The sequence below is a fragment of the Tasmannia lanceolata genome, unplaced genomic scaffold, assembly GCF_043159265.1.
Source record: "Tasmannia lanceolata isolate RefF3 unplaced genomic scaffold, GAP_Taslan_0.1 ptg000015l, whole genome shotgun sequence".
NCBI lineage: Eukaryota > Viridiplantae > Streptophyta > Magnoliopsida > Canellales > Winteraceae > Tasmannia > Tasmannia lanceolata.
The window spans coordinates 16,981,255-17,005,953 of NW_027518692.1; the positions used below are offsets into that span (position 1 = coordinate 16,981,255).

Consider the following 24,699-nt stretch of genomic DNA (forward strand, 5'->3'; position numbering starts at 1 on the left):
TTCACTAACTGTTTAAACTTATACAACTCAATCCATATACCCACACCCCAATCTACAGCCCCTATACCCAAAAACTTGAACCCAAAACCAAAACCCTACATAATAGAGGACATGTATTACCTCAATGTAAATCAAAGCCCAAATAACACGTACCATATGGTGTTCCAATCAATATACTCCTCTTTGGTGCCGATTGTAGGAGGACAAATTGTAATGAAGCTAAACTCATGGAGACTGGACTGTGGTTCTATTTTGTTTAAGATGCAGACTATTGTGCCTTTGCTGCTTGCCAAGTCTTGCTGTAGAGGCTATGATTTTGTGTGAAGATTGTTCTCCCTTCGTGTTGACTGTTGGGTTTTCATGGGCTACTGTGTCTTGTGCTGTCTACGGAGAAGGAGACGAAATGACCGAAATGTTTCTATTTTCATTCCCACCGAAACACATACCAAAATCAAACAGAAAGTGTATTAGTGGTATACTATACTAGTATGTGTGGCATAATTATATTAATATGAAAGCTTGTTTCTCATTACATTCGCAGTGGTCGCCTAAGAGCTTTCGCGTAGCCATTTCTCATTACATTCTCATCACATTTGCAATGGTCATAACTCATAATTATATAAATCCCATCTTTTTCCAAGAAAATGTAGTGCCTGTATAAATATTTATATGAATTACAAAATACGGTATGTATTGAATTATCAAGCATGTGTGACGGCACACATCACAAAGTGTTCTATGCTGTTAAACCATTATGGGTGAATTTTTTGGTTATGTGAGTGTGTAATTGTGTGTATTCTAGCACTTCCTGAAGTAGACCTTAGATGCCCATCATTTATACATGTTTCCACACATTTCCGTAATTTTATAAGATTTCCACCAAGATTTTCATCCAAACCCGGCATGATTCCATTTTCATCACGACAAAAATGCAAACCAAAACCAAAATCAAAACCTGAAATCTTGGTCTTGTGCGACTTGCTGTTCTCTCATGTCTGTCATGATCTCTCCATAGGCTTTTGTTCCTTAAAGAGGCTTGTTGTTTCTTTTTTTCTTTTTTTTTGGTGGACCGGGGTGCTCTCCTTGGTGGGCTGTTGTGCCTTGTAAGGACTGCTGTGCTTTTCTTTGGGCTGCTGAATCTGTTTGTGGACTGATGTGTTCATGTGTCAGCACCAATCTCTTCTTTTGTGCACTATTGTTCCTAAGTGTAGGCTGCTACTTTACAACGTGTCTTGTGCTATCCTTCCCGTTGTTGGTGTGCCCTGTTGTTCTCTTATTTTGAACTTACATATCAAGATCATTGTGACTCTTCATGATAAGTGAATGTAAGCCAACAATCATGGAGATGCCAGGCGCACAACTTACCTACGTTAAGCTCAATGTGTCTAATTACCTTCTTTAGCGTCAATCATTAAAGGTAGGCACTTGGTGCCAATGGTAAACTAATTTTTTTAATTGAAGATTGTTGAAGAGTGTTGTAGGGTGGTTTGGTCATTACATGTATGTGTGAGGGGTATTATAGTCTTTGTATCATGTTGCCCTAGTTGGGGACTATATATACATCATATTCATGGGAGGGCTCCTTAGTAGAGACTCTTCACCTTCCCATCTTCTCCGTTCCTCATCTTCCTCTCTTTAAACCCCCTAAAATCCTGCCCCTCCTCCCCCTGCAGATTTTCTCTTTCTCCACGCCTTAATCGCCGAGTGTCACCATCCCTGATCTCTCGCACTCTCTCTGTCCCTCTCCTTTCAGGTTGCCGCATCTCTCTCGGTTTTACGCTTGCAATAAATCCAATACAAAAAAAAAAGACCGAAAAAACGCAAAACCTGTAAACTGTCCTTCCCTCTCCACCCTTTGCCGTAAACCACTTATTTGTTGTCGTATATTCCTCCTTTTTATTCCCCATATCTTATCCAAATCCTCATATCCCCAATCTCCAATCCATAACCCTAAAACCCCAAATCTCCATTCCTAATTCCATACTTTCTCACCACCATCCCATTTGAGGTCCCTTTTCCATCCCCAAACTCTAAATCTCAACCCAAAACCCCTTATTGTGAGTCCCTAAACCTCAACCTCTTTTGTAAATACCATTTGTAAATCCATCCATCCCAAACAAAAAAAAAACCACCAAAAAAAAATCCATTCTTTTTCTGTCTATTCTTTTCTTTCCTTTCCTTTTCTCATTCCATAGCTCTCTTTCTCGTTCCTTTCTTGTCCTTCTTGTTCTACATCCATAAATCTATTTCTCTCTCGATCTTAGTACATTGTTGGGGTCTTTCTAGTTTCCTTAACCCCTTCTATATGGTTTAAATCCTTCATTTCTTTCTCTTATGAATTCCCTCTTCCCTCCACTCCAACCAAATTTTGACATCTCTTTGTTGGTGGTTGTTCTTCCTCGTCTGTCTTGTCGTCTTCTCTATTTGATGTTGTTCACCATTCTGGTTGTTTGGTTTCTTCTTCGCATTGTTAGTTGCTTCTTCATATTGCTTGTTGTTTTTCCGGGTTCTCGTTTGGTGCTTTTACTCGCGTGTCTAGTTGCTTTGCGTAGTTCTACGCATTCATCACGGTTTGTGTTGCAATCTACTTCTCATTATCCTACTATATGCACGGTTGTTAGGGTTGCTTTTGGCCTTATATGCCACAGGCGACATGCTGTCCGCCATCGTTGGTTTGTGTTCTTTCAAAGCGACGCGGTGTCCGCCGTCGTTGGTTGGTTATCTGTCCAAAGCGGTATGCTGTCCGCCGTCATTGGTCGGTGTTCTCTTCAGGCACCGTGGTGTCCCCCGTCGTTGGTTCATTATCTGCCCCAGGTGACGTGCTGTTTGCCTTCATTCGTAGGTGTTCTCTCCAAGCGACGTGGTGTCTCCCGTCGTTGGTTGGTTGCCTCTCCAGGAGACGTGATGTCCCCCATCGTTGGTTATCTTTCCAGGTGACGTGATGTCCGCCGTCATTTGTTGGTCAGTTGGTGTTCTCTCTAGGCGACGTGGTGTCCCCCGTCATTGGTTTATTGTCTCTCCAGGAGATGTGGTGTCCGCCGTCGTTGGTTGGTTGTCTCACCAGGCGACGTGGTGTCCCCCGTCGTTGGTTGGTTGTCTTTCCAGGCGATGTGTTGTCCGCCATCGTTGTTTGGTTCCTCTCACCTTTCTGGTGTTGGGAGTTCTTCTATTAGCGTTGTGCTGCTCAGCTGGTCTCTGCTCGTGCTACTTCGTTGTTGTTCACTATGCACGCCTTGGGTGTGCTGATTTTGTTCTAGGATCGTTGTTGTTTTCCCTGCCGGGACGCTTTTGTTCAATCATTGATCTCGATGTTCGCTGTTGATCTGATTTAGGGGGAGGCCCTGTGGTGATCGCCCTCGCCGTAGTGCTGATTCAGGGGGAGCTGTTATCTTTGATGGACGTTGATCATGCCGTTCTATTCACTGTGGTCATTGCCCTTTTTGTCATGTTTTTCACTATGTATTCCCCACACTAGCTCGAGGGCGAGTGTTGTAACCAAGCTGGTTTTGTGTATGGGTATTTTAGTTGTTTGTTGTAGTTTTCTTTGTAACAAGCTGGAGTTCTAGAGTATATACACTCCAGAGCTTAAGGGGGAGGAGTGTTGTAGGGTACGTTTGGTCATTACATGTATGTGTGAGGGGTATTAAAGTCTTTGTATCATGTTGCCCTAATTGGGCCTATATATACATCATATTCATGGAAGAACTCCTTAGTAGAGACTCTTCATCTTCTTTATTCTTCTTGTTCCTCTCTTTACCTTATCCATATTTCTAATGAAGATGAACCTTAATCTGATAATAAGTATGAGGATTGGCTCAGAGAAATTATCAGAAAATGAATTGCCTTTGGAACTATGTGGAACCACATGCTAGTGCCAATATCTCTCGTTGGTATGAGTTATTTGAGAACATATTTTTGTTCCAACTGGAAAACAAGAGTTTGAGCGATCGCTACAATTCTCTTCATGGAATGTGGGATAACAAGAGAAGTGGATCATTGTGGAAGATCTAGAACTCTTGAAGTGACAACAAGAGAAGTTTAAAGTGTAAAAAAAAAATCCTCTCTAGATTTGACCTAGAGCACAATTCAATTTGTAGGAAAATATTGGTAGCAAAGAGGTCCCCTCTTTGAATATCCTTTACTCACAGCTTCAATGGGTTGGACCATCTTCCTCTTCTTCACAACCAACCATTGCTAAGGACTCAAGATTGGCGCCGATAAAGGACATGGTAACCGAAAATATACTCATTGTGGAAGACCGAATCACATATCTGACAAGTGCTAAGGTAAGTTTGGGAAACCAGCCTAAGCGAATCAAGCGTCCTATAACATTGATGGAGATGATATTTCACAGCACGCTCCCATAGACTTAACATGGTAATCTTCATGATTAGTATCGCTCTCGCATTTATGACAAGATTGCTAAGAACACTCAACAATCACCCTCTTGCCCATCCTCATTCTCTACTACTTTGGCACATTTTGATAATGCATCGCTTTTTGTTTCTCATGAGCTCTCATTGGGTCATTGATTCCGGTTTCTCTGACCAAATGACAGGTGAATTGTCAAATTTTACCTCCTCCGACAAGTCTCCTGTTAATTCATCCATTGCTTGGCTGATTGATCTCTAGCCCCTATAGCTACTCAAAGGACAGTGTGCCATCTCTTCCACGTTCAGTCTTACATGTTCCTAAGTTTCCATTTAATTTATTTTGTCAGTAAACTCTAAATCTTTCCGCTCTTCAGTAACTTCTTATTCTTTTTTGTTTTAGGATCTAAAGATCACGAGGATGATTGGTGGCATGATTGAGTCCAGTGGACTAACTCTACTAACTGGATCACAGCTTGGCCAGTGCTTCTTTGCATACTACAGTCTCACCTAAGCTCTTGCATTGTCTTGGAAGTCTTTCACTTCATAATTTACAGATAGTAGCTCTCAATCTTGAGTTTGTAATGCTTGATTGTAAAGCTTGTCAGATAAACATCACAGGGTTCCCTTTTATTAGAGAAATAATAAAAGGAAATTGGTTCCTTTTTCATTTGTTCCTTCTAATATCTAAACCAACAAGAACCTCTAGTTTGTAAGGTCATAATTTCTTATTTTTGTGAATGATTGCATGACTTGGTTATATTTAATGAACACTGAGGTTTTATCTATATTGCAAATGTTTCATAAAGAAATTGAAAGCTGCTTTTCAAGTGTCAGTAGCGGGACGTTCTGTCAATGGGGGAAGGTTTTTGGTAAAGGACTCTTTTTTTGCCTAATACTTATAGATCGTTAGAAACATCAGAACATGCGGAAACAAATGGAGAGAATATATAAGAAAAGAAGGAGTCTTTATTCCTCCATATCATGCATTTTTTTTAGGACGGATTTGTTATATCATCCAAATGGATCGATGAATTATTGGGCAAAAGTCAATTTGGTTTAAATGTGTGTTTTGTATAGATGATGCAAATGAGTATCTGCCACAAGACATTCAAAAATATCTAGCCAATTCTAGTATTTTGCAATTTGCATTAAACTTCTTGAACTTGAAGTTGTTTGAACTTTATTACTTAATGCGTAAACTTTGTTGAGCAGGTGTTGTACTAACCTCGCCTTGATTATCGAATGTCATCCCCTATCTTGCGTGAAAAATTTACTTATTTTGTTTTATTTCCTGACAATCTGTTATTTTTTGTCTCCTAAAGTTTTTGGTTGTTGTCTCTAGGGACTTCTTGTCCCCACTGTATTCTTCATAGTATGAATATATATGTCGCTTTTCAAAAAAAAAGTTTTTGGTTGTCTGCTTTGTTCATTCTTTGAATCAATGTTTAGATAAATTTGATTCTTGTGCAGTCAAATGTGTCTTTCTGGGATATTTTCGTACTAAAAATGATATCGGTGATACAAATTCCAAAGAAGTATGTTTTTGCAGATGTAACATTCTTCGAAGATAACCCTTATTTATCTTCTCTCTCGTCACAAGGTTTAGGTGGGACCTCACGGTTCACTTAAGTGAATTAAAAGTGGGCCCTCTTGATTCACATAAGTGAGTTTGGTGAAATAAAAATTAAAAGACTTAACTACTTAACATCTAGAAAAGGGTAAAATGCACCATTAGCTAGGCAATCTCCCACGTCGGCCCTACACCCTCTTCCTCATGCCAAATCAAGATTGGGGCATCATAAATGAATCCCTTGACATCAGAGCTTTGGTACCATATTTTAATGATTAATGAAAGAGTTCTAAAGGATCATTGATAAAGTTTTGTGTTTTCAGTAAGCAATGGCATTACAACCATACATTTTTTACACAAGATTTGACAATGAAAAGGTGTAAGATTTAAAGAAACAAAAATAAATGTACAACTTATCTCTTAACAATTAGAAGAAACGTTTTCTTATGGAAATAATTTATCAAAACAGGAAACTTAAGTTCATGGTTTCCTCACTTCGTTTTTTCATATTCCCGAAATCCAATCATCTACCAATCACGATAATGCTGTAAGATTTCCTATTCCAACATTCAAAGAAAGGGATGTTGTCGCATATGAAATATGGAGAATAGTAGAAGGGAGAAATAGCTACAACTCCATTTCATGTCTTTATAGTCCCACACTTATGTCTCTAGTGGATTGAAATTGAACCATACTTTCTTGATGTAGTACAGACATGAATTATATCACATGAATGAATGTCACATAGCTTGGCAATGAGATCAGAAACCAAAACTAGGTAAGTATATGATGATGAATCTTACTGAACATGTTGGTAACCAAGACGGTTTTCGCAAATATGAACATTCGATCGACACTTCCTTGCCGTTCCTAGCCCCACAAATAAACAAAGTCAATTGTTAGTTCCAAAAGACAAATAATTAAGAGTTGTGCAAAGGTGACCCTTTCCTTCCTACCAAAATCTAGCCTTGTCTGCCTAGCACGACATGTAGCACGCATGTTTGGTGATCTGAGTTATTGATAAGGTTGGTTGCCATATGTAAAATTGGGAAACATTGCCCCCACATTGAACAAATGACCCTAAGCGCACAATCGCAGCCTGAAAACGGCAACTGCACATTCAATGGGGAAAAATGTATTTCTTATTCAAGGGTCAGCATCATCTCTTTGTCAAGACATGAGAGGGGAAAGACAGAGCTAAAGGGTGTGTCTCGGTGGGAGGGTGGGGAGTTGAAGATGACATAATAATTTTTCAATAATTAAAGGTGGTCTCCAAAATATCATGTCATATAATCTCTACTTACAACCACGCAGGTGGAGGGCAATGCACATGTGTTACTTGAGAAATATGAATATTCAGGACACCAGACCTGCAGAAATGACACAGATTGATAAAATAAGTGATTCACATAGAAAGCACAAGTATGGAAAGAAATCATATGGATTCTATCTACACCCAAACATTTCAATGCTTCAAATTTGGAGGTACCATAGCTTGCATAAATATAATGAGATAGCTAGGATGTCTTGAAACTACCAATATGATTGACGTATGTCATGACATCCTCAAACTAGATCTTAGCATCGAAAAGCTTGAGTTGCAGAATCAAGTAATGAAATTTGCCCCGATAAATTATCAACATAGGAACAATCACAATTTCTGGAATATGGAATTCCAGCACCGTTCCTATGATAATTCATCCTCTCTTATTTAAAAATCCAATGATATAAGAAATAAGAGAGTACCTTCTAAGGAAACACTCAAAGTACATATATGTGAACATTAATGCTCTTCAAAGTACATATTGTACGTAAGTACGTACGGTAATAGGTACATAGGAAACAGTGGAATTTGTTGTCGTGATCGCAATAGCCATGGAATCTGACATGGCAATAGCTGCGACATAAAAGGCAGATGCAAGCCAAGAGAGTCCTACATGGCAGTGGCAGCAGGAGGTGGTCTGGTTTTCTTATTGCTAGATAGACACGTATAAAACCCGGTGCATTAGAAACATGGGTAGGACATGAACAAAGAGTTTGGACAAAGTAAGTGCCGTGTGGCTAGGGGTGGAGGGGTGGGGAGATGGGCAACACCTATATGATAATTAATACTCTCTAATACCTTATATAAATTGTTAACGGCAACATTAATTATTAGAGCCCCAACTGTAGTTGATATTTTCCTTATTTTTTGAAAGAATTAGGAATGTGAATTAGACTTACAATGGAAATAGCTGAGAAAAACTGTAGGGAAAGCCAGATTAAAAGTAGAATTGGTGTGTTCAAAGCTTATAAATATAGAATGGAACACAGTCCAAAGTTAATGCTTTTCCTAGCAATAAATTCTTCTTTATTTGCTCGAAGTTTCAGAGCACTTGTACTTTTATTCTACCTATGTTTCACATGGTGTGCTGTGTTTAGTATTTTCATCAGTTCTAACACCTGCAGGAGGAAATACTTTCAGATGTAACTCAGAATTTTCAGATGAAATTCTCTGGGTTTAGCTACTGAATTGCTGCAGATCAGTTCTCTATTGCTTGTTATATCACAAGATACTCAAAAATATCTTATCAATTCTCCAAAGCACCCAAACATACTTATAAACTGACATAATATAGTCTATTGAATCACTTTAGCTTTTCTAAAAGTATGAGCCATTTCTTAACTCAGACAATTACCGCTTGATGTGTCAAGTCTGTCATAGTGCTCTGATGATGATTAATGATACATAATACTTAACCAAATCAGAAATTTAGTGTATTGTCCATTGTGAAGGGAAAACGGCACAAAGAATACCTATTACAAAATGACCAGTGCAAGAGTGAGAGGGGCAAACAAGAAGTATAAAATAAATTATTTTTGGCGCCAAAGCAACCAGGGTTCATGTTATTCTAAAGTGAGAGCGGCGTTGTAGAACACATACAACAATAGTTAAAACCTGAATCCCTAACATGCAAGTTCTCAAAAGTGATAATCATCCAATCCATGATAAATCAAACTAAACTTTGATGGATATTCCTTGGGGAATCCGGGAACAGAAAGGTGTTAAAGAATAAAAACAGTGATTTTTTTAGGGGCTTTTTTGGGCTCATAGAGGTGGTAGACTCCAATGAGGCAGACGTGAGACCACTCATTACTAGTCTTCATACTTTTGTGGATAAATTCGGGGTAGCCCTAGGAATCCCAAAATTCAGTGAACTGGGGCACTTGGGTAAGTAGAGTCCCCAACGATTGAGTTTTTATCATCAATGAGATTGGCAACCTTATTAGAGGAAGGGGTCTCCTTTTGTCATGTACTAAAAGAGGCCAATGACATTGCATGTTCGTTGGGCGAGGAAACTAGCAAAGATTTGTGGTAGAACCTCAGCCCTTTTATAATTGCTTTGCCGTTTCTCTTGAATAAAGTTGTTATCTGCTTCAAAACAATAATCCATTCCATTATGTCAATGTGACTATGACAATGAGTCATACTTGCAACGCCCATAATTTATGAGTCTTCATTGCAACAATAGACTGAACAGACTGAAAAACCAACTGCTCGCTGCATCAAACATAGCAACACCTTTGAACTATATTACCAGGGTATGGTCATGACTCATGAGTATGTGGGCATGGCCAATAAGATTCAACAAAACCCAAAAGGCAGGTTCCAGGGCCACTCAAAGAACGATGTTCTCTGATGAGGACATCAACAATGGGCGTGGATTCAAGGTTTACAAGCGCAGTCGTAGACGAGACTGGTGGCGGGAACTCTAGCATGGGTCACAGACATTGTCGCCTTTTTTTTTATTTACTTTCTATTTTCGTCATTTTATTTGTAGCCTACTTTTTAGGCATTAAATCTCATCCGTTTGGCGTGTTTTTGGTATTATTGGAAAGGTTTTTCAATTACCTATCTAACGGGCCCAAGATCACATGATTTGGATGTGTTTTGAGCAAGTTATGAGTGTTTTTAGGAAGTGGTAAAGGACTATTACGGGATTACTATTTTAGGTAAGCATTCTTCTCTCATCTCCTCTCATCTATTATCTTCTATCTCTTCAATCAAATCAACACAAAAAAGGATAGTAAATCAGATTTTCTATTTTCTTTGTTCTTGAACCCTAAAACTTGAAAACCCAAAATCCATAGATCTCCCTTTTTCTCCAAGATCTTGTGATGAGATTTTGAGGGATTGTTTTTATGATTAAACTTCAGCCTAAACACCCAAGAACCCTAACTTTAAACCCTTATTTAGCCTTATTGCAATTTTCACCCCTTTTCAAGCCCGGAAACCCTTTTAAAAGATCCATAGCCTAAACCAACCATCAAATCAGAACCTAAACCCTAGAATTACCTTTCTTTTACCTTCTCAACCTTAACCTAAGATTTGGACAGCAGTATTAAACCAAAATCCCAGATCTGCCAAATTACCAAAATACCCCTACAACCCAAAATTGGACCGTTTTGAGCCTTTTACAGCTGCTGGACATTTTTTTTTGTTTTTATTCATTGGATATTATTATTTTCATGCTTGTGTGACATCTATCTCATTAGTACTTGCATTAGCTTTTAGTTCTTTTAATTGGTTCCATGCGTAGGCCTAGTTTCGGACTAATCTTTCTATTATCAATTCATCCAACGAATCCTTATCGCTTTGATTGATTTGTATAAGGTTTAGTTCATGCTTAATTACAATCTTTACAATTATTTATGCTATTTAAGTCTCATTATTGCTGCTGCCCATAGATTAATTAGGCGTTAATTCGGCCCTAGGTAAGTTGTTAAGTGTTCTTTTAGTTTTCCGCGTAAGCCCTAAATTGTCCTAAAGACTTAATCCCACTAGGAGTGTAGGATTTTCCCTAAATTAGGTATTGTCCTGCATCATTCTCCTCCCATGAGTCAGTAAAATAGCCATGTGATGTTTCAAAAAATTTGAACCCCCAAAAAACCAGGCCAAAGGAAGCGTCACTAGCAAAAAGCTTTTGTCAATGTGCCTATTATGAACCATGGAGAATATGCGCGTGTATAGTATCCCAAAATTTTGCACAAATACTAGTATGCGGTATGTACCTAACATGAGGAAATAGTCACCCAAATGAATTCAGAAAACTTGGGCCTTGAACCAGGCCTTGTCAAATGTGCATGAGATTTGAAGACTTTTCCGCAGTAGGGGCATCTTTGAATTCAACTCATGTCCTTGATATTTGCAATTCCATTTTTTGTGTATTTTAAAGCTTTAACTACCACATAGGGGTGGAACATTAATCTTTACAGAAACATAGCCTACCCATACCATAATGAAATTTGTAGCCTTCTTGGTTTGATTTTACATAATGCATTGATGGGGTTCTTTTTCCATTTTTTCCAAGTACATGGAAAGAAGATACTCAGATACAAAGTTGGTGAAACATCGCATATGTCGGGTTGTCTCAGACAATTAAGCATGCAAAACCTTACCAAACCACAATCATAAATCCTTTTAGTATAAATATCAGATAAGATCATCATAAACATTATCATTAGTTATGCAGTCAAAAAGTGCAAGGCCAAGTTTTAGTATGCAGGTTATATCATTTCTTCCAGACTCCACATATATTAGTGTATTACATTGCAACGAGAAGAGAATGTGCCGATAAAATATGTCAATGAAATGGGAAAGCATGAAATGTGATAGCAGGAGAATATACTTCAAACCTACCGAAGTTACATAATGGTGATGGGCATTCAAAACACTATGAAAACATGCTAGAGAGCCATTGATGACAAGAATAAACAATAAAATAAAAATTGAATTATTTCCTCAACCCACCAACCATCATCAAGATGGAATGCCAATTGATGGGGACAAGATGGATCAAGGTCAATTGAATGTATTCCCCTTGAATAAACATGTGTCTGTGCCTGCAGAAATAATGACAAGTCATTTCATAAATTTTAGTTTCGAATATGGCAGCTGTAATTTTCTTGTGAATGTCAAAGAGAGATTAAAAAAATAATGGAATTGGGATATGCTGCCCGTGGTGTAGCATCCCTCTTTTATTCACTTAAGTAATAGATAAAAATATGACATAAATGCTTTAAGTGGAAAGAGTACATGTAACATAAAAAAAAACATGAGAAAACAATAAGAAAAATAAAATAACAAAGTGACAGATTTCTCAATAATCTATCTCAAGCTCAAGTGGAGGAATATAATCTTTCCCTAGGAAATGAATCCTCTGTAACAAGATCCGCATTCATTCTCTGTAACTCAAGATCTGCATTCAATCATGTTAGGAATTCAGAAATTTTTCTCTGCTTGGTTTGTTGCCCCATATCATCAACAGTGAGGGCAATGGGTTGCTAATTACGTATCTCTTCTTAATTGATCTTAAGGACACCATAGTACTCCTCTATAGACATCTCTCATAGTCATTGAGCAAGATTTGTTATGTATTGATGTAATTAATAGACTAACAATATCATGCTTATGGGAACAAGATCTGTATCTATCTGTATCCCACAAATCCTTCACAGTATGTAAGAAAAAGAAAAAATGTATTTGTGAATATGCTAATATGTATCACCCCATATGTACCATTTTTTAAGTCTGATTATACAAATAAAAAAGAAAAAGAAAAAAAAAATGTACTTGTTGTCCGACACTTACAATAGTCATAAAAAAATAGACATACATGTGGTACATATTGGATGTTGAGGTGGCAATGCTTACTGTATTTACAATATGTAAATCCTAATTTTCAATAGTTACAACACATTTAGTAGAGTAGACTCAAAAAAATGTTTTATTGAACCCACATTGTTTGAAGTGTACATCCACACCACCATAACATACAAAGGCCCATGGATTTGATGTTCAGACAGATCTTGGAAACCCCTTAAAAGCATTTCATTCCAAAAACAATGAAAGAAATGAAGGAAACATGGTACTTAAATCGAGGAATATATCCCACTCAATTAGACTCATATGTTTGGTTGTCTTCAATAAGTTTCTCCAAGAAATAAAAGATACCACTCTCTAGAGAGCCATTAGGAGCATTGATTATTTTACCTGAAACTGAATATGCCACATTATTTCAACAAAACTGTGCCACATTCTATATGAAAATAGTAAAGACGCAGCCTGATTAGTATTACGTACCTTCAAGGATGGAATTTTCTCAAGCATGTATGCTAGCTTTGTACATGATAAAGGGGGATGATATACCTGGTCCAAAATACAATCAAAATATATCGTTGAAACATGTTACTATACTCAAATAACTAATGTTGCTCGGATATAACTAATATTAATCCAGAAAGATGTTTTTTGCGTAGGAAAAAATAGATGCCGATAAAAATTTAAGGGAATAAGTATTACCAAAGACCAATCCTAAAACGTTATGACATCACTGAAGCTAGATGAGAAAGAAAGAGGAAAAACAGATGACGCATAATGCAAAATAAATTTGTAGCTCTCCCTTGACAAGCATGAAGGTCAATTATAATCAAACTCGAATGCATGACGGTAAGCTTTTCCTAAGCATATTTGAATAATGATGCACATATATACCTATGACACCAGTGTATGGAATGTTTACATCGTTTACAATTACATTTATATTGCACACCAATTTGAAGTATATGAAACCCTGGTTAAGATTCGCCAGAGACCAACTAATCTTGTAAGAGGAACGATGGAACACAACCCATGACTAGGAATCAAATAAAAAGTTACCAGAGAACAAAGGAGAATAAGTTCTGATATGGTTTGAAAGAAAACAGCAGGGGAAAGGAAAAATGACTCCCATAAATTTCAATTTTCATAATGGTTACAAAACCAGCCCAAAGACCCCTTATATAGACCATATATTTGCCCATTTGTAACCGTAAACCATTTACAAACTAACGACTCTTAATCCTAGACACTGTCCAACTGTAAAACACTTCTAAAACAGTCCTAAATGAAATAGAATACTATCAAACCAAAAATTGAAACTTTTCCAAAAAAAAACTAACTTAAATCTCCTCTGAAGAGTAACTTTCTATCCTAAACTGTTTCTAATAACAATAGCCCTAATTCAGCATTCCTAGTTCAGCTTCAACATCCTAAATTCAAAATAGAAACACTAAAAGCTTCAAACAAACACATCTCCCAAAACATTGACTTTCTAAAACCCAGAGTTCAAATAAAATCACCGAACTTTATAAAAAAAATCATTCTTCAAAGGTCAATATATTAACTATTTGTAACCACTTATTTGCATGCCATGCAAACAAGTGTCTACAAATATTTAGTCCATTGAAAAATAGTGGGAATGAAGCAAAACAGATAAAGGAAATTGTGGGCATAAGTATTTGGTTCTCACCGTGGTGCCCACTATAGACTATAGAGTACAAAAGAAGACAGCGAGGCATTTGGTAGCCTGGCTAAAACAAAAATTTGATAGTAGTAACACGCAGATTGTGGGCATTGATGTGAAGGATCAGCTGGGTTTGGTGGAGTGGTCTCAAATGATGTTGGGTGGTTTCTACATGCATTAAATAATAGCTAATGCAAATTCATTTAAAGCTTTAAGTTTCTAATCAACAGTCCTCGTTAGACTATATGAGCCATATGGGATCCCCTAATGCAAAAATATGGTTGATGGAGTCTTCTGACTCTTCCCTAACCTGGTGCCTTTTCCTCAAGAGCAACTTCCCATGGATCGGCTTATTGGCTGTGCCATATACAGCAGGAAGACAATTTCTTAACTAAAAAAACTAGTAAATTTAGGAGCTAATGACACCTCAACGGCTCAACTTATAATTGGCTCAAACTCTTATTTAGTGTTTGGTTTAAAGTCTTTAAACCTTGAATGATGTTATTCTCCTTACACTGAATTCCTATAGTGGAATATTAGTCGTTAGTCAAACAAAATAAAATGTTGAAAGAAACATGTCCACGCCTCCATACCTCTTTACAACTTTGAAAAGCAACAGAATTTCTTCCTCCGCGAAGATCCCAAGCATAGATGATCCCTTGTTTACTTGCCCCAAAAACAATCTACAAAACAGAGAAGACAAATCGAGGTTCTTTAAAATCATACACAAAAAGATATACAAGTTGAAACTTGAAAGCACCAGAAAAGTAGATACCAAGGTTTTTAAAAAAATGCCTAACCCTCCAACTCTTTAATCTCCATTTTTTGGAAAGCAGCAATGAAGTTACACAAATCCTTCTTGCTTTCACCTAAATCGAAGCCTATCACTCTATTCAAAAGGAGTAGGAGGAGTCAGTCTTCTTTGAAGATCGAGGAAAAAATCGGACAATTATAGCATTCGGAAGAAGTCCTCTGCAGAGAGGAAACCCTGTTACGAGTAAGCGGAGACGAAAGATCTCCAGAGATTCTATCTCATTCCATTCCCGTGGCTCGACCAGTAAACAATGGCGAAAATTCAAAAATCCATGGTTTCCCGATAGAAACCCCATTTCGACCAAGTTGCGTAACCGGAAAAAAGAAGCAGTTTTTCTTTCGGTGTTGGTTTCGATCACCAATTTCGGCTGAAATCATGTAAAAATATGATTATGATTTTGTTTTATATATATATTGACCGAAATGTCTAAAATTTCGGTGGAAATTTTGGCTATTTTAGTGAATACTTCATAAATTTCGGTGGGAATTATAACATTTCAATGGACTTTTTTAAAATTTTGTGGAAATTTTGTAAAAAAGGCTAAAAAAGAAATTTTTCGGTTCAGCGAAATTTCGAAATTTCTGTGAGATTTCGCCGAAATCTTGTAAAGAAACGACTTCATGTAAATTTCGTTTCGGTCGCGGCCGAAACCTAAATATTTCGGCCGAAACGTTTTGTTTCGGCCTAAATTTAAAACCATGGTAGATACTCATCAATTTAGAATTTGAAGCATCCTAAAAATTTAGGGCTCCAATTCCCAAAAGTCTATAACAGAAAATTCCATGGACTAAGCAGCTGGCAAAGAATTAACAATAATCAACAATCATGATACAAATGGAATTAGGACTATATTTTGAAACATAAAAAAATGGCCAAGAATTACTCTCAATGAACTTAGGGGTGTCGATTACATACGTAAAATGGTAAGTGACTACATATGGCCAGTAGTTGTAAATAGGTAAGGGTTCGAGTACATTATAGATAAGGGTTATATATGAGATCCTCTTACAACTCCTAACTAAGCTATCTACGTAGATGTGTAGATCGTGGTCTTCTCCTTCAGCACTCCCGCTTTAGCAAGGACATCCGCCTCTTCATTGGCAGATCTTCTCCTGTGTTCAATTCTTGTTTGCAGACTCCTCATTAGATCAAGAACTTCCGCTATTATATTCTGTAGATGCCAAGGTCCTGGTGAACTTCCCGAAGCCCATCCTACCGCATTCGTTGAATCTCCTTCCACTATCAACGGCCCCAGGTTCATTTCCAAAACCCACCGCAAACCAAAAAGCAAAGCCTTGATTTCTGCCTCATTTGCATCACACTGTCTTGCTGGACTCGAGAAGGACATAATGACTGATTGATTGCTGTCTCTTATTAGACCTCCAATTTCTCCCTTGGCCGGGTTCCCAACCGAGCTTCCATCAAAGTTGGATTTAAGCCATCCTTCCGGCGGAGCCATCCATTTAGGTTTGGGCTTCGTTCAGATAGTTCTTTCCCAAATGATTGCCCACCAATTCCTTATCAAGTTACTCACCCCATGTGGCAGATTTCTTTTATTCTTTGACCACAAAATTAGCTCCATCTTGGTATTCGTAGCCACTCGCCCCAACGATCTTTGCTGGTCTTTAAATATTAGCACATTACGCTCCTTCCATACGTTCCAAACGATTGCATAAGGAATAGTGTCCCAGAGAATTTTGCCAATCTCTCCAAAGGGGCCTCCCCTCCAATTGATGAGCAGTGTACTGATGGAATTCAAACAGACCCAGCAGACTCCAAAAGCTCCAATAGCCCGAGCCCAAATTTGATAAGTAAAAGGACAATGCAGCATTAAATGGTCCAAAGTTTCCTCATGCTGATGGCAGAGAACACAAACACTAGCAAGACTAAAATGTCTCTTTTTCAGACGGTCACGAGTATTAATCTTCCTGTGAACAAGTGTCCACCCAAAAGCTACCACTCGCGGAGGGGCCAAAGATTGCCATACACGCCTCTTGTCAGAGCAATGCCCTGAGTTAAATTCTGCAAAGAAAGATCTGGCTGTAAACATCCCCCTTGATTCTGGAGCCCATACTAAATCATCATCAATCAAATTAGAGCAGTGCATCGATTGTAGTTGCAGCAACAATCTTTCGAATTCATGAATTTCCTCATCCTTAAGGTTTCTTTGAAAGCTAAATAAAAGAACTGATATTTCACTTGAGATATCTCAAATAAGATCAAAATCATAGAATCAAGATCTGATATTTCATTTGAGATATCTCAAATAAGATCGAAATCATAGAATCAAGATCGAGGGCACATTTAAGATAACATCACGATTCACTATACGCCGAAAAAAAAAAATTCCTAATAAGAAACATCAAGAATCATAATACGCAAACCAAAATTCATGACATTAGTGACTTAGCAACTCGGTTGTTGAATGACTTTTACAAACAGGCAGATTAAAATTTTGCTAAAGCCTTGGTAATCAACTAAATAAATTAGGAAAATATTCCATTCTCGTGGCCATGCGGCCCACCCCGATCATAAAATCAGAGCCACAAATCCTAATGTTGAAAGACAGATAACAAATCCAAGAAAAATGGACAGCTCCTTCATTTGAAGGATAAGATCTGAGGACAAAGAAATAATACAATGGGACGAGAAGAAATATCACTAGAAACAAATCCTAATCGTAGAAGCTAAACCCCATGAAAAACATATTTTTGAGTTTATAACAATTGCTAAGGTCTAGTGTCAACAAAAAAAGTTTTTGCTAAGGTCTACCAGTTACATCGCTCAGGTCGAAGAATACTATGGTATTCTTAGGAGCAAATGAAAAAAAATAAAAAATTAATTGCTCCTAGTGTTGAAGATATAAGAAAGAAAACTCAAAAGGAAAGAATTTTGAGTTTTTAACAAGGATGAATTCAGATCTTGAGTTCAAGTTCCAGCAAGGGACTCTCCCTCCTCTTGAAACAATTTACAACTACATTTGTGGCGAGGCTGGTAGAAGAGCCAATGCTAAGGGTCCACGTCCACGATAGTTATGTGTTGGGACTTGGAACCTTCATCCTCATCTACGACAGAGGATGAGAGGCCCAAGTGCTCATGCTGTTACATCTGAGGGGGAAAGCTCAATTTATGATGATAGGCGTACCAATGAAGCCCATCCAGAGTTGACCTCATGTAATTCATCTACGGATCCTAGGGACCATGTATTTAGGCTTAATCTAACATTTCCTGAACCATTAAAAAAAAAAAAAATCTGACATTTCCTGAAGTTTCATCTCAAATTTTCATCGTTTTCATGGACTTAAATTAACTTACATGACTTTATCAAAGTACTTCCACTTCTATGGGGAACGAAACTAATGTTTAAATCATTGGTTTCAGCATATTAAACAATCGACCAACGAGATTGTGAATGGGTAAGCTTAGTAGGGGAGTTCCTAGAGACTCCATGATTATATCTGAATCTCATCCTATGGATACTATCATGCACCTGGATTGGTTCTGTTGTTTTCCTCTCCCTTTGTGTCGGTTCTTTGAGACCAACAGGATCTTGTTGCTAATATACGTGTGGCTACTTCAAAAACAGCAAACAGTAAAACTCGCATCTTATAGAAGATTAGGATGTACGCTACTAACCCTATTCTCCTCATTTAACCGGATACTATTAAGCGTGCTTCGGGAATTAGAGGTGAGCTTAAGACATGGATGATTACTTGATCGCCTATCCCATATGTAAATAGCACCATATAAATCAGATGCAAGCAACCTGAAAAAAAGAAACAATAAAAGAACACGTCATTAGCCAAAAAATAAATAAACGAATGAAAAATATCACAAATTTCATTAAAAAATAATGAAAATGAGGGATAATGAAGCTAGTATCCTAGATAGAATCAGACTGCATGCTAATAGTAAAAAAGGTATAGCAAGCACAATCAGCACTGAAGGTTGACATATCATGCTTTATTAGTACTGTATTTCTGTCAAATGTGTATGCGCACATATTTACGTTCTGATCACTTGAATTAAATTATGCACAATTGAATTAGGAATGGCTGCCTTATCCTCCATCTTCAAGGTGCTGGGATTTCTAAGTCATCTTCACATCTGAATGTTTAGAGGGGAGTCTACCTTGATATTTAAGTAGGCAGTGTTTAAGCTAAGGTGAAAGTGTGCACATTAACTTATGGTAGTCAAACAATTTCCCTTTTTTCGAATTTTCTTGAATTTATCAGGGGCACATTTGTCCATACATTTCTCCTTATAACCTTTTTATTATAAGCATCGTGTGTGGTACTTACCACAGATTTTTCACGCTCAAAACTTTTCTCCCTCTCTTTTCGTCCTGTCTTCTCTTCCTCTCTTTAAATTCATCCTCTATTTTAACTTGGCATCAAAGCCAAGTTCACCCTCTTTCTTGCTCGAATGAAATGGAAGGTGTTGACATTAGCATGTTGCGGGGCTAATATTAGCCATATTGTTGTCGGCAACATGTAGATGATAAAGATATGCATTAGTCCATTCTTTTTATTGATTATCTTAGGTCCAACTCAACCCATAGGTCATAACTTGTCTGTCTTAGAAACCCACCTATCCTTTAGGTATGTGGGTAGCCTTGCAATAGGTCTTAGTTCATCCTTAGCATTCCTATTACATGGTCTTAGCCAACAATTATTGACATATGGAACGCATATAAGCCTCGCAGGTGCAAAGGGTCTTGAAACATATGAAGTAAATTCTACCCCTCAACCTACTCACCCTTCACACTCCTCTAGCTTCCCTTAGTCACTCCTCTAGGTTCCCTTTCTCCTCTATCAAGCCTAACATCCCATATAACAAGCCTTAGTTACCTCCTACACCTATAGGAAATTAGGAACCCTTCTTTCTACTCCAAGCAAACTTCTTTTTTTTTTTGAAATGGCTACTCCAAGCAAATTTGGTAAGGGTTTTAGGGAAGTGAGAAAAACTTCTAAATCTTTTGTAGCCTCTACCTCCCTTTACTAACTTGTTTGCATCTATAATATTGCTAACATCTATAATATTACTTGCTTGCCAACCCTAAAGGGCGGCCCAGTGCACGAGGCTCCCGCCATTGCGAGGTCTGAGGAGGGATAGATGTACGCAGCATTACCTCTGCTTTGCAGAGAGGCTGTTTCCGTGACTCGAACCCATGATCACCAGGTCACAATGGAGCAACCTTACCGTTGCGCCAAGGTTCGCCCTCTAGCTTGCCAACCCTAACTTCCACTTTTCTTATTTATTTTTTCCTTATTGCTTATCTTTATTTATTTGCAGTCATGAGTAGTGGTAATGAGCATGCATGGTAATTTCTTAAAGACATCACTGACACTAATCGTAGAGACCATCGTTTTAAAACGCACTCAGACAAGACATCCAAGGCACTTACCTTAAGTCTTATCATAGATTAAATCCCTAATCCATTTCAATTATCCAAGCCCATTGTTTTTCAATGCTAATACTTCTATAGGGTTCCCAAAAGTTCCCTACACTGCATAAAACCACCAGGAGCAACTCCTTTGACCCTACTAATAATGCCAAAGGTCTACTCCCCATAGAGCATACACGTATCTGATTTACTAGTTCCTTTTATACGAACCAAGGGTGGGTCTATCGCACAATTGGTTTCCTCCAAAATCCATACATGCTACTTTCTTTTCCAATTATTCTTCGATAGTAAAATATCATATGTTACACTTCGCAGAATGTTTAAATTTTTAAGCAGAGTTGATGACATGAGGGCCTTTTCATTACCCAAAATGTTTCAATCAAAAGTAGATGTTTGATAAGATGGAACTGTGGAAAGGGAAAATGCACCATTACAGCATTACTAAACATTGAGCAACTCTACCTTCACTGAGATATCCACGAGCTGATACTCTCTAATCTAAGGATGAGTTAACTACCTTGAATCATCAATCGAAGTAAAAGCAATATCAGAAAAACCATTGTTGGCTTCATAATGATGCATAGTGGAGGTAGGCCTCATTTCTAACACCTGCATCAATGAACCAAAAGGCCATCATTATCATTGTGGAAATGTGAAATGAAGGAAATATGACTAAACTACAAGGCAGCCTTAAGATCCTTTTTTTTTTTTGAAAAGATCAAGGTATCCTAAACATCAAGACAAGACATGAATAAGAAACCCTCATTGAAATAGGGATACCAAAAAAATAAAGCCCCATTATTGTACTATAAAGTATACAGTGCAGGCCAATTGCAAAATAAAATTCTAAGAGTAATTCTAATAGACAACAATTCACCATGAGGATATTGCACACCTAGCTTGAGCTGTAATTATGGTTTACGGCATCCACCGGTACCAAGACGTATCACCCCATGATCATGAATTTTCAGTTGAACGATACAAAAAATATAGTCTGTGCATCATCCAATACATACACTATTCATCCTCGAAAAAGGTAACCCAGTCCAAGTCATTGTTTGTCTTGGGCAATATGGTACCATGCTTAAGATTTGAATGAATCTTATACATATCAGAGATCCCATGCTTTAAAGTAAAAACCCGAAATCAAAGCCATTTACCTTATAAATTCCTTAATCAACAGAACTAATTAGAATATTATGCCATTGACAAACTGAAACTACTGATGGTATTATCATAAGTACTATATTTTTATACAGAGATGTGTTAATAAGGCCAATTCGAAAGTGAAACATTGGTAATCTAAATGGATGTATGACTACAACAGACTTGGTAAAGGGATTAACATATTTTGGCAGCTCGGAAAAGAAACACCGGTAATCTAAAGAGATGTACGACTGCAACAGAGCTCGAAAACAGTTTAAACTGTCACGTGCATTTGTTAGTTACACGACAATCTACAAGCCACAATAAGTACTATTTGAAGTACACTGGCTAACCTATCACCATTGAATCTGGTAGTACACAATAAGTACTATTTGAAGTACCAAATGCAGGTTATGGTACTCATGATAGAGTATCCAGGTAAAATAGCTGATCAAAATTATTTACTTCACAATTCACATTGCTTTCTCCAAGAAGAAGCTAATCTTGTCATCACTGCTATGAAAGTGCAAGATAACTTTTAACTAATTTTTTTTTTAATACATAAGCAGATGGACAGCTGCCCACGTAAAGTAATCCAAGCAACAGCCTTGTAGTGGACAGGAATTACATTTGTGCTTACAATACAAACAAATAACATGCCCATACTCTTAAACCAAAAGAACACCTTCAACATAAATATAATACAGAACATAGTCCACCAAAAACATTAGTGAGATTCTATATCAATAATTATCATTTTAATATTCCTGTAACAAAAATTAAATAGGATAGATATAACTTGTATATACATATCCATAACATACTGCATACATATGCAAATTCCAAATATGGAGATTAGTTTCTATTTTCAGCACCTAGGATAGTTTCTATTTTCAACGCCATTTCTATTTGGATTGTTCTATTTGGGGAGCCTAGATGCGGGGGTTGTCCACATCAACTAGGGTTACCACCTTACTATCCTTTTTATTCGCATACCATGATCAGGTCCCCATATTAACCTTAAATGAGTTTGTTTCATTGACCATTAAGTAGAAGCATTTAAGTCATTCACTAATGACTTAAGTGATTATCTCCTATTCACTAATAGGGAGGACCAACCTACCATCACTTAAACTGTTAACAGGAGGCCAAGGGGAGGAGAGCCCTAATTATTGAAGTGATTTTCGTGCAGCCCCCAAGGAGCAGCCACAAGTGGAGTTTATCCACCCTCTTTGATGCAAAATGGAGAGAAACATCTCATCCTTTGTGCAAGGTATCTTTTCTCCTCCCTTTTCTCCTCTTTCCTCTTCTATTCTTCTCCTTCTTCCCCTCTTCTTTCTTCCTCCGTTCTTTCTTCCACCTTTCATTTTCTACCATCCACCTTCATGATTTTCCCTTCTGAATCAGTCACTTGATTATTTTTCCAGTCGTGACTGCCCCCACATTCCTACCCCCTTGTGATGTCCTCTCCTTCCCATATTGATCCAACAATCCATATGATTGTTTCAGGAATTGTTCCTCATAACAGTACTCTCCTCTCTTTTCCTTGCCTCCGTTGCTTCCCCTTGACTTCCCCTTCATCTACTTTCGTTCAAGCAACTATAACCTCGTTGGTTATGGTCCCAACCTACTCTTTCATCTCTTTTCCTTTGTGTTTCCTACACCTATTTCACTTACACTACATCTTGCTGTTCGAGGGTTTGCGCGAGCCTATATCCGACATATTTACCCCTCTTTGGCCCACACAATTGGTAGCGATTGTGGGTTCTTGGACTGTTCGAGCTTCCCGACTTCTCCACCACCCACTTGGGCCTCCAGTGTACTAGATTCATGGTCGATGCAATAACATTTCCAGGCGAGATCCTTCCTACCACAGATTTAGTCACATTTGACCCAATTTTGAGCCACTGATACCCTTAGGACGATAATATTTGCATATACCTTATCCTTAAGCCTATTTTTCCTAGAATTGTGGTTTCTTTGGGCCCTCAACTTCTCATTTTTTCTTGATTTCCAGATTGTACTCAGACCCCATATTTATTGCTCCCCCATATTTATTTCTTTTGCTATCATTTGGTGTAACTTGCTATAGAAAATTTCATGCTTGGGCAGATATAAGAATATTGATAAAATTTCTTAAAAATCTAACCTTGACGTAAAACCCTCAGGGTAAATAGATTAACTTTCCGTACGCTTAATCTGACATTACGATTGGTTGTCATATTTTATGTGAGGATCAACCCATTGAGACCCATTGAGAATAACCCGCGTACCACTAGGTCAGCACGTCATTAGGTGTTTGATGTAGTCAAACCATTAGGAATGACTTATAGTGTATGTATCATGTATATATATTTATATGAATTGCATGTGAAATGCGGTATGTACTGAATTATCAGACATGCGTATCAGCTCATGTCACTAGGTGTTTGATGTTGCTAAACCATTATGGATGGCAATCTTGCTTATATGATAGTTTCTAGTAATGCATTTGTACTTTAGCATTTCATGAAGTTCCATCTTAAAATTCTGTTATTTGCATGTGTTTCCAAATATTTCCATAATTCTATAGGATTTCCACCTAACTTTCCATCCGAAATCAAAATGTTTCCGTTTCCATGGCGAAAAAACCGAAATTTAAAACCTTGGTCACTACTTGATGCCAAAATTTCCATTTCCCACGACACAAAATAGAACCTTTTGAGGGAAGAGATCTCTTAACAAAAATTTATGAATTTAGGATTGCCAAGAATTTCCATTTCCCACAACACAAAAGTGAACCTTTTTTGGCGCATTGGTCTTTGTAGGGTTAATGCTTTTTGCTGGTTGGTTCCATTATCACAAAGCTGCTCCCCCCTCTGCAGTAACTGAATGCCCCAATGAAAGGGGCGAATCGGGTGCCCCCTGACAGCGGTTCACAATTTATGCCATCCTCAGTGACGGTCATCGCAGATTAAGGGCGGAGATCTCTTAACAAAAAAGTTACGAGCTTAGGACAGCCAACGCAGGATGACACACTTCAGATTTATCCAACAATCAACACATGTGGATCTTGGCTCTTCACA

The 24,699-nt window shown here is 37.7% G+C and overlaps 1 protein-coding gene across 5 annotated transcripts in view; it reads right to left on the minus strand.

Moving 5' to 3' along the window:
* The window catches only part of LOC143892749 (Transducin/WD40 repeat-like superfamily protein), a 51,274-nt gene that overhangs the window by 4,179 nt on the left and 22,396 nt on the right, over positions 1-24,699 (minus strand). For 2 of the 5 annotated variants that reach the window (XM_077397609.1, XM_077397608.1), the window contains 7 exons: positions 21,006-21,097; positions 18,718-18,847; positions 14,861-14,950; positions 13,067-13,132; positions 11,735-11,826; positions 7,248-7,313; positions 6,747-6,813 (listed from right to left, as the gene is read on the minus strand). In XM_077397609.1, the coding sequence (XP_077253724.1) occupies positions 6,747-6,813; positions 7,248-7,313; positions 11,735-11,826; positions 13,067-13,132; positions 14,861-14,950; positions 18,718-18,847; positions 21,006-21,097 (603 nt within the window). Of the gene's footprint in view, positions 1-159; positions 419-6,746; positions 6,814-6,899; positions 7,056-7,247; positions 7,314-11,734; positions 11,827-13,066; positions 13,133-14,860; positions 14,951-18,717; positions 18,848-21,005; positions 21,098-24,699 lie in introns of those variants that run through there. The other 3 variants (XR_013255600.1, XR_013255599.1, XM_077397610.1) reach the window with 3 other exon arrangements.